The sequence below is a fragment of the Osmerus eperlanus genome, chromosome 14 (genome assembly GCF_963692335.1).
Source record: "Osmerus eperlanus chromosome 14, fOsmEpe2.1, whole genome shotgun sequence".
NCBI lineage: Eukaryota > Metazoa > Chordata > Actinopteri > Osmeriformes > Osmeridae > Osmerus > Osmerus eperlanus.
In genome coordinates, this window is record NC_085031.1 from 4,462,732 (window position 1) to 4,473,268 (window position 10,537).

Here is a 10,537-nt window from a genome sequence, read left to right on the forward strand (position 1 = left end):
GAACCCCAGGAGTTGTCAGCTCTGATTTAACGTGGTCGAGCTGAACCCCTGAGCTTGTGACTGCTTTCTCATGCATGATAATCATACTGTACACGACCTTATATGACTCTCTCATGACACACAATTAACTATAATAATCAATGACAGTTGCAAATTAACTTTGCGAGGTTTGGATTGGAGGATGGATGTTGATAAATGATATTGAGATCAGTTTGATGCTATATAGACAAAAGAAATGTGTTAAGATGGAAAGTATTTACCAATAATCAGGATGCTAGCGCCATCTTGTGGTAAGTAGACAAGTTTGGCACTTTGCTCCGGAGACAGGTTAAAAAAAATTATATTTAGCCTTTCCTGCATGTGTACAATGTAGACAAGTTTATTGTCAAAGGGCTGTTCACAGTACACTTTTTTCAAGCTAGCATGGAAGAATTGTAGAATTGGAGCAGGGTGTGAAGTGTATGTTTTATTAATGACCGTAGACTATTTTATTAGTGGGTCCGTATGTTATTCCCATACTGTTGCAGCTAACATTTTGGTTTGTGGTGCATTAGTAGGCTATAGCTAATTGACTGTACGCCACATAATAGAGACATGCCATATACAAGCATGCAACAAATATATAACTTGTATTTTTGACCTTAAAATAGAATGTAGAAAATAATTGAATAATAACTGAATGTAATTTAATTTGTAATAACAAAACAAGTTGTGCCACCCGGAACTGCTTATTTCGTTTTGCGTCCCTCCCAGTTTCTCTCGCAGCCAAGTCAGACCCGTCTGCCCGCAGCAGCCAGCTAGCTCCTCAGCAAGGCCACTGCGGGAAGATGGCGACGGATAAACAGAAACATGAAGGTAGAGTGAAGATTGGACATTATATTCTTGGAGACACACTTGGAGTGGGGACGTTCGGAAAAGTTAAAGGTACGTGTGATGGTCTGCTATCGTGTTCACTGGCGAAGGAGGGTGTGTGGAAATGATAAGCAAGCTAGCCTACCCGTGCAACACTTGTTGGCCAGTTTGCTAGAACGGCCCCGTCTATTTACTGGAAATGATGTAGATTTATGTTGAAAATGTATGTATGTACATAACTTACTCTCCCACTCTCTCCTTTACACTCAGACAGTCATTTATGTTGCATACTTTCTTGTTGATAAGCTGCAACCTATCTAGGGATTTCTCAAACTAAAGCTAGTAATTCAGTGGCATGGCAAGTTTCCCTTCCAGTGAATAGTCTGGCTCGTGGAAGCTTGATGTCGAGCTATCTAGCTAAGGGCTAGATAGTTAAGACGGGTGGTCAGCAACATCCACTGATTGTTATACTGTCATCACGGAAGAGATTAGCTTGTTAGCTAGCACTAGCCACTAAGTTAGTTCTCAGTCATATATACTCAAGTAGTTGCAGCATATTTCCGTTGAAGGCAGATATGTTTCTGTATGAGAAAAGAACGCAGTTCAGGTGTGTGTGTGGCCTGTAAATGTATGGTGTTTGTTAACCTGTCTTAGTGTGGTACCTAGAGCTAGCTGTGCTTGGTTGTTTTACGTTTCCCTGGGTTGCAATGTGATTATTACTTAACTAGTTTATTGCCTAGTACTTAGCTAGTACTAAAGTTTGGTTACAAACTAATGCAAGGCCAGTTTAACTTAACATGCCGTTCAGTGTTAGAGATTTCTCTTAAACCACCAATGAATAACTCCCTAATGCTTATTTCATCAGGCCCATTTCCGGCCAAGTTGTTCAAAAAATGCAGAGCCGGTTGGGCAATTTACTCAATGACTCACTACGTGCTAGTTGACTGGTTGCTGGGTTAATACTCCACCGGGTCAGCACAACCGCTCGATCAATATGAGCTGTTTGCCTTGCTGTGTCAGTCCATCTCATCTACCTGCTTGTCACTGTCCTTGTCTATTCGGCCAGTGTTGTTGTTTAGGTTGCAGCTAAGGGTCAGGAGGGGTAAGAGGTGGGCTGGGCCTCATGTCTGGCCAGGCATGTTTTGCTTAGTGTATCTTAAGGGCCGTAGCAGAGAGTTGGTATGAAACACAGCCCTCCAGACAGATCAAGTTGTAGACTATTGGAAATAGCTGGGTGGGGTTGGAGTTTCTTTTGAACTGATACATTTCAAATATTTGACCCTAGACTGTTTCCTAATTCCTGCCCCCAAAGGCTATTTCTAACTCCTCCCCCCCACAGGCAATGTTTTCCAACTACCTCCCCTCCCCCAACCCCCCATACACACGCACAGACACACACACATGCACAAACATCCTTACCTCACCCCCTCGTCTCACTCTCTGTCTCTCCCTCTCTCTCTGTAGTGGGCCAGCATGAGCTGACCAAGCACCAAGTGGCAGTGAAGATCCTGAACAGGCAGAAGATCCGCAGTTTGGACGTGGTGGGCAAGATCCGCCGGGAGATCCAGAACCTGAAGCTTTTCAGGCATCCCCACATCATTAAGCTGTAAGTCCCAGATTACACGCCTGTCTCACAGTAGACTAATCTCCCCCCCCCCCCCCGCAGTGCCACCCACCCATCTTTTTCTAGGTTTCCATGTGCTGTTTTAGAGTGCACAGAGTACATTTTTATTTTTATCTCTCCACTCCCTCCATGGCCGTTTCCCTTTGTCTCTATCCATCTCTCTCTTTTTTCTCTGTTTTATGTCTGTCTGTTTGACAACCCCTCTCTTGGTCAGACATGTGCTTTGTATTCGGCTCATGTTTTAGCTAGAGCTAGACTGTTGTTATTTTGTTGTCACAGTACATGATATGATGGGAACTCTGAAAAAAATCTGTTATCGTCAGATAACTTTCCCCATGTAGGAAAGCCTTCCCCGATTGGCTGCTGCGGTTACCCAAATAGTCCCTGATTGGTTATGAGCTCTTTGGGGGGGGGGGGGCACTTCCTGGGGTGTGGTCTCCTGGGACCTAACCAGAATGTTTCCATTTGATGTTCCCTGTTAAGCTCATCCTCTCGAGCTACAAGAAACATATCTAAAGAAATCTATGTCGTTCCTCTCCCCAAACCCTAACCCAATGGCATCCTTCCCTGTGTGTGAAGTCCTGTTCCCTGTGGCCAATAAAAATAGTTTCACTACTGCAACTCTGCCAAGTGGTTGTGCTCTCTGGGATCCCATTTGTGCGCACACGCTATACTCGTTCATCTGTTGACATATACACAGCATGTTCAAGCAAGTAATGCAATGTCAGTGGGCTGCTGTTGTTGTTGTTTTTGAGGCGGTTTGTGTCGCAGTCGTGTTGTTGCTAATGTGTTCCAGGCCTGACCCTTTTGCAAAGTGTTCAATGCCGTTCGTTACAGCTCAGTTAGTGTTGACTGTCAATGCGACTGTCGTTTGAACTGTTGATCATTTCCAAAGCCGTCACTGTCTCAACACTGGACCTTGACCATTCTAGTCTGGTCCTAACACAGACACCTGTGTTTTCATAGGAACTAATGTGTCTGCGACTTGACTGACTGACTTAGTAATGTTTGTGTGTTGCCTCAGGTACCAGGTGATAAGCACCCCCACAGACATCTTCATGGTGATGGAGTATGTCTCCGGAGGAGAGCTCTTTGACTACATCTGCAAAAACGGAAAGGTAATCCAAACCCCAACTGGATCTCCTGAAGCCTCCAGTGTTTCTACAGACACTCACACGTTCCGTATGGGTGTGTGTGTTTGTTTGTGAACGCTGCTGTGTGTGTGTTTTCGTGGGGGACAGCTGGATGAGAAGGAGAGCCGCCGTCTGTTCCAGCAGATCATCTCGGCGGTGGACTACTGCCACAGACACATGGTGGTCCACAGAGACCTCAAGCCTGAGAACGTGCTGCTGGACGCTCAGATGAACGCCAAAATCGCAGACTTCGGTGAGTCCCACACACGCATTCCTACCAGGCTCAGCCGAAACACGCTCAAGCCCTGATCAGGCACACAGAATCCCCTACTTGGCTTGACCCAGCCATGTTCACCCCGATGTCACACAGCTGAACACCACCATAGGGAGAGCAAGAGGTCAGTCTGTCAAGGAGCGGAGGCCCTGAGGGGAGGTGATGAGGGGGGGAGAGAACCAGAGAGAGAGAGAGAGAGAGAGAGAATTGGGATAGAGAGAATTGGGGAGAGACAGAGAGAGAGAGAGAGAGAGAAGGGGGGGGGGGGTGGCAGCAACCAGAGCACAGGCTTCTAGCATACAGGAAGTCAGTCCAGTCAGCTGAGAAGGGAAATCTCCATATCTAATTCACTTACCCCACTAACAAGCACAGAGCCCACGGCTCCAGTCTAACTGTCTGCGCTCCTGGCTTTAGGGCTGTCCAACATGATGTCAGACGGAGAGTTTTTGCGGACGAGTTGTGGTTCGCCAAACTACGCTGCCCCTGAGGTCATCTCCGGAAGGTACTGAGTAACCACATCCACATTTGAACTAGAACATTTGGAACGGCTGATGTCGTTAATTTGAGTGTATTTCTGTCCATTACGTGGCTTATTCGCTGTCCTAGAAAGCGCCATTAAATAAAGTCATCCTGTGTTCCTGTCATTTGGCAGATACTCTTATCTAAACCTGACGTACATGGTGGGATTTGAACCATTTGACCTCTTAATCTGCAGTCAAATGCTACACCTGTTATGCGCTGGAGTCGGTGCTATGTGAGCTATGTACACATCCAAAGAGTGTGTGTGTGTCCCGCCCCCAAGGCTCTACGCCGGCCCCGAGGTGGACATCTGGAGCAGCGGGGTGATCCTGTACGCTCTGCTGTGCGGCACGCTGCCCTTCGACGACGACCACGTGCCCACGCTCTTCAAGAAGATCTGCGACGGGATCTTCTTCACGCCGCAGTACCTGAACCCCGCCGTGATCAGCCTGCTCAAGCACATGCTGCAGGTGGATCCCATGAAGAGAGCCACGATCAAAGAGATCCGGTAAGTTCTTTGAAAACCTGATGCTGTTGATAGGTTGTCTTGTATCTGAATGTGCCTCGGTTTGGACAACTTCCAGGGTCCAAGCAAATAAGACGGCACACCAACAATCGTTGACACCTGACTGACTATCAGCTGACTGTCCTGTCTTCACACCCCCCCCCCAGGGAGGACCAGTGGTTCAAAGAGGACCTTCCCAAGTACCTCTTCCCAGAGGACCCCTCCTACAGCAACAACATGATCGACGACGAGGCCCTGAAGGAGGTGTGCGAGAAGTTCGAGTGCTCCGAGGAGGAGGTGCTGACCTGCCTCTACAGCCGCAACCACCAGGACCCGCTGGCGGTGGCCTACCACCTCATCATCGACAACCGCCGCATCATGAGCGAGGCTAAGGACTTCTACCTGGCCTCCAGCCCGCCGGACGCCTTCCTGGACGACCAGCACCTCACCGCGTCCTCCGCCTCCGCCGCCGGCATCAAGCCCCACCCCGAGCGGGTGGCGCCCTTCTTGGTGGCGGAGACCCAGCCCAGGCCCCGGCACACGCTGGACGAGCTGAACCCCCAGAAGTCGAAGCACCAGGGGGTGAGGAGGGCCAAGTGGCACCTGGGGATCCGGAGCCAGAGCAGACCCAATGACATCATGTCGGAGGTGTGCCGCGCCATGAAGCAGCTGGACTACGAGTGGAAGGTGAGGGGGAGAGGGAGGGGTGGACGGGTACGTAGAGAAGGAGAGGGCTGGGGGCAAGTGAGTAGAGGAAAAGAAACTACAGATGAAAGCTACAGGGGGGTTTTCAGGCTGTAACCCTTAGCTTCTGACAGTGGATGAGTCACGAGACAGAGAGTTCATGCGTTGGAGGGGCCCGTGCCCCTTCACCCTGCCCCTTCACCCTGCCCCTTCACCCTGCCCCTTCACCCTGCCCCTTCACCCTGCCCCTTCACCCTGCCCCTTCACCCTGCCCCTTCCCTTCCAGCTATCAGAACCTGGGTCTCCTGATTAACACTGAAGAGACCCTGCTGACTAAGCACAGTTTCCCCACTGAATTATTTTAGGTAACCCCTCAGCGGTGCCCGCAGGTTGGATTTTCTTTCTTTCATTCTTTTTTTTTTTTTTTTTTTCTCTGTTGTTTTTTCACCCGACCGCTTCTTAAGGAATGTTGTTTCTTACTCAGGAGCTATTTTCAGTACTGTGAGTATACAGCTTCTTATCAGCTGCAGTGGCATTGAACTTGTGTGAGAATGATAAAAGCAGTTCCTGTTTAGACGTTTGCTGATAAATGGCAACTGTTGGTGGTTCTATCTCACAATGGGCACCGGGTAGTAAAACTGATACCGTGCGTCAGTTCAGATTAAGTTCTCAAATAGAGTTCTTTCCTGTAAAATGACTTTTTGACCTAAACTTCAGAGCGGTCACTTGACAGTCTGTTGTGTGCTAAATAGTGAACAGCTGGAAAATTGCCTTCTCACCATTTTTTAAGCGTTGATCAACACAGCATGGTTCATGGGGCAAGAGGCCAACTTCTGTTTACATTAAATGAGGCAGCGCTCATAGCCAGGCACTGGGCTATAGAATATAATTCCTTTATTGTCATGACAACATCATTGATAGATTAATAAATTCAGTTTAAAACCAGAGTATATGAATATAATTTGCACGAGTGGGAGGGAAAGGGTTTGCTCAAAAGTGTTGGTTTTCTAAAAGTTAAGTATCAAAATGGCTTCCTAGCATTTAGTATTAAGGGGCTGGTGGCCTTGTTATGCAAGGTAGAATACTTTTCAGTAATTTGCTGAAAGTATTCTGCCTTGCAACACTTCCACATTCCAACACTTTTGAGCAAACCCTTTCCCTCCCAAATCAGGGCAGTCAACTGATGTTTTAAGAGAACGTGCCCTAAATCTTCTGTGATGCTTGGCAGGTCGCAAACCCATATTACCTGCGCGTGCGGAGGAAGAACCCAGTCACGGGGATGCAAACCAAGATGAGCCTGCAGCTCTACCAGGTGGACAGCAGGACATACCTTCTCGACTTCCGTAGCATCGACGGTGGGTCGCTAGCTAGCTTCATTGCAACCAGCACATGTCACTGCTACACCAAATTCCTCCGTAAAGGGGTTTATATGCAAGGCATTTTTGTTTCTGGACTTCCATATATATCTTAAATATGTCATCCAACTGAATGTTCAGTCTCTCTCTCTTGTTCTGTCATTCACTCTGTCATTCCGTCTCACTCTCTCTCTGCCATTCACTCCGTCACTAACTGATGTCAACACTCTTCCTCTTGTGTCCTCCAGATGACATGTTCGAGACTAAATCAGGCACGGCCACCCCCCATCGCTCAGGCTCCGTGGGGAACTACCGCGCAACCCTTAAGAACGATGCAGAGGTGGCCGAGGCCAAGGGAGACGGTGCCTCCGCCCCCGTGCCTGCCGCCACCCCGGCCAAACCCTCCGAGGGCTCGCTAGCGTCCTCGCTCACCTCGTCTGTGGACTCCGCTGGGGGCGACGGCGCCGCGTACCCCCGCCCGGGCAGCCACACCATAGAGTTCTTTGAGATGTGCGCCAATCTCATCAAGCTACTTGCACGATAGCTACTAGCAGCAGCAATCAATCCGCTGGCCTTTTTTTCTTCTTTTTTTTTTCTTTTTTTTTATTCCTCCTCCTGTCTGAGTGTCTTTATAAGCAATAAGCATGCAACCAATTCATGGCTCAAGTCATCCTTCTCTAGGTGAGGATGTGCTGGTGGTTCCATGGCACTGATGCAAGTTTGCATCAGCAAACAGGATGGGGAAGTCTGAGGTGAGGGTTGGGTATGAACCCAGGTGAGCAACTATTACCAAGCCACTTTATTGCCATAACAGGATATCATTCTAAGAGATGGTTACGTTTCCCATTATTAACATTATTAGACATCACCATACTCCTCCAACCCCAGCTGGTCAGGACCCATAAATATATAGTATGTCTTGAGTGATACACTGAAATAGCTGTACTGTAGTCAGTGCACATTGCTGTATTTTTGTCCAGTACAGGGGGGGGCTAAAGCAAGTTTTCACCTGCAAGGAGAGGAAGGGAGCCAGGGGGAGAGGAAGGGGGCCACAGAGATAGGCTAGGTGGGCTTATGAGGGCCAGCGAGGTGGTTGAGGGGGAAGCAGGAAGCACTTTTGCACCGTTTTTCTTTTCCGCTGCCCTCTTGTTCTCTCTGAGACGGAGGAACCTGTGCAGATCTCACCGGGGGGAACTGCGCCGGCTGGAACGAGGGCTGCCATGCCAGCTGTGCCCTCTGGACTCTGAGGAAGTGCAATGACCCAGTGTCTTTCTCTTTTGTCAGGCAGCAAAAAAAAAAGAGTACTTCATCAGAATTATGTTTTGCTGTTGGTTATTTTGTGAATTTCATTGAGTTTTGAAAGTCTAGATTTTCATGATTTTGTCATTGTTGTAAAAAAAAAATGTCTGTTTGGATTTGTCTGTCCCCTACATTTTATATATAAAGAATTAAAAAAAAATGCATTTGGATATATTTATCAGTGCTTTAAGTGGGGAGCATAATCATATTGAAATAGGATTTTTGACTGAAAGATGCGTTTGTCTTGGATCAGTATATTGCTCGGTGGCATTTTATTCATTTCGCTTTCTAAGAATCAATATCACAGCTTTTTTATTTTTCATTTTAATCACTGTTATTTAGGTACCCTTCAATGCCTGTCTTCAAAACCCCAATGCAATTCAAAACAACAGGAGTGAGATCAACAAACAGTTGGCACATTCACAGCACCATGTACCAAGCTATAAAAGGTTGACAATGTTTTTGTTTTGATGTTTCTTGGCCGTTTTGAAGACTTCACTGATCAAGTTTCTGTGGAACATGTAAACAAGGAATTTTACTAAGTGGCAGGCCTTTGTCCTAAATTCAAACAAGGTCTATCATGAGGGAAGTCCCTGATCAAATCTCATACACATTGGCCCATGACAGCAGACTGGAAGCCCCTTATACTGAAATCCAGCTCAATTTTGTCTCCCAGTAGGTTAAAAGCTTTAATCCAAGGGTAAAATTATGACATCTCTGACTCCTCTTCTATGTACTGCTTGGTATTGGTCAACAATCCATATGAAGACACATCAGGGTTTAGGGCCGATTTGAAAAAGATGATTTGTTGCAGGGACATGCAGTGCATGGACTATGTGTTTTGATAAATCAAAAGATAGTATTAATATTATTACGTTTCCGGTTACCTTCACTTCTGTTTGACCATATCCCCTGACTTTGATATTCGCTTGAACCTTAAAGTAAAGGCCTGTGGGCCCTTGAAGGAAGTGTATTTTTCTATTGATGAAAGGATGGGTTTTGTTTTGCTTCACTGTCAATAAACCCATCGGGACAAATCTGTCTTTTTGAGTCTTAATGTCTCTTGTCATTTGGTTGGCTGCCTTATCATAAACAGTACTGTTGATCAGTTTTATATTGGAGAAATTAGATCATTGTCTGCCCTCAGTAGGCTTTTGTTTTTGCCCTGGTTTCTTTGTTTGGACCTTATGTTGTTGGACCATCAACCGTTTTTGTGTTTTGAAAGGATAGGTGCACGATATGATTCCAAATTGTCCTTATGACAACACGCAAGAATTGTTTGGAAAATGTGTGTGTGTTTGTGTGAAACTTGTACCCTCTTTTAATGGCTTATTTTGTGAATCATTTTTCCATATGAGTGGGAGTGTGCAGAGTGGGGACTTTTAAGGAGAATTATGTAATTGTATATTGTCTTAACTGCTTTAAAGAAACGTTTTATTTTTATTTCTTTTGTTAAGGGACCCTTCTAGAATTACCAATATAACTTTCAATGGACAGTGTTTGAAATAAATCATTTATATACACAACTGCCTAATAAACCGCTAAATTGCACAAATGTTCATGTTGCTCTGTCTTGTTACGATGTATTTGTGAGTCTAGTTTCCAGGTTTCGGGAAAGCAGAATGTTTTGACGTCAGCACTTGGTGCTTTGATATTAGTGGGTCCCTTGATGTAGACTTTCAGATTTAGCAAATTGGCTTTGCTATCCCTTAAGACATTCTTTATGGGTTGTGTTAGTACAATGAATTACTGACAATATAATAATACCTTTTATTTATAGATTCCTTATAAGGCACTGAAGGACACCTTGCTTACAGCTTAAAAACATGAATAAAATACAAAACAATACAAAATACAATACAAATCAAACATACAGATCAAGGAATAAGATCAATAAAAGCTATGCTAAACAAATACATTTTAATTTGAGTTTTAAACTGGGAAATAAAATCAAATTTGCGGATAGGCTATACAATGGTAAAGACTAAGAATTTTGGCGCTGCACAACTAAAAGACCTAAATAATTTAATTTGAAATTTGGAGCAGACAGTAAGTGCTCAGAGGATCTTGAAGAGAATATGAAATTGATCAAACGTTTAAACCATAAACAAGAGCTGTAACACACTTACATATTCTATAAGACCATATTTGTCACATAGCCTACTAGTTAACGCTAGTGATGGTCTCGTTTGGCCCAAAGATTAAAACGTAGAACTGTTACTTTAAATGTCAGTGTTTACATTTTAAAAAGCTTCCGGGTTAGATAGAGTGGTCATGTTATAAATCCAATGG

At 45.5% G+C, this 10,537-nt stretch overlaps 1 protein-coding gene across 1 annotated transcript; it reads left to right on the top strand.

Moving 5' to 3' along the window:
- Positions 1 to 739: 739 nt before the first annotated feature.
- prkaa1 (protein kinase, AMP-activated, alpha 1 catalytic subunit) lies at positions 740 to 9,804 on the top strand. Its single transcript, XM_062477449.1, has 9 exons — positions 740 to 924; positions 2,317 to 2,458; positions 3,501 to 3,594; positions 3,718 to 3,862; positions 4,298 to 4,385; positions 4,686 to 4,910; positions 5,075 to 5,594; positions 6,820 to 6,946; positions 7,195 to 9,804. The coding sequence occupies exons 1-9, from the start codon at positions 828 to 830 to the stop codon at positions 7,488 to 7,490; spliced, it is 1,734 nt and encodes a 577-aa protein (XP_062333433.1). The 5' UTR covers positions 740 to 827; the 3' UTR covers positions 7,491 to 9,804.
- Positions 9,805 to 10,537: the final 733 nt, after the last annotated feature.

What these genes read in the sequence shown, in the direction of transcription:
- prkaa1 (XM_062477449.1), top strand. Translation starts at nt 828, where the DNA reads ATGGCGACGGATAAACAGAAACATGAAGGTAGAGTGAAGATTGGACAT. An exon ending in CATCCCCACATCATTAAGCT is followed by an intron (nt 2,459 to 3,500) that starts GTAAGTCCCAGA and finishes GTGTTGCCTCAG; the next exon opens with GTACCAGGTGATAAGCACCC. An exon ending in AGCTGGACTACGAGTGGAAG is followed by an intron (nt 5,595 to 6,819) that starts GTGAGGGGGAGA and finishes GATGCTTGGCAG; the next exon opens with GTCGCAAACCCATATTACCT.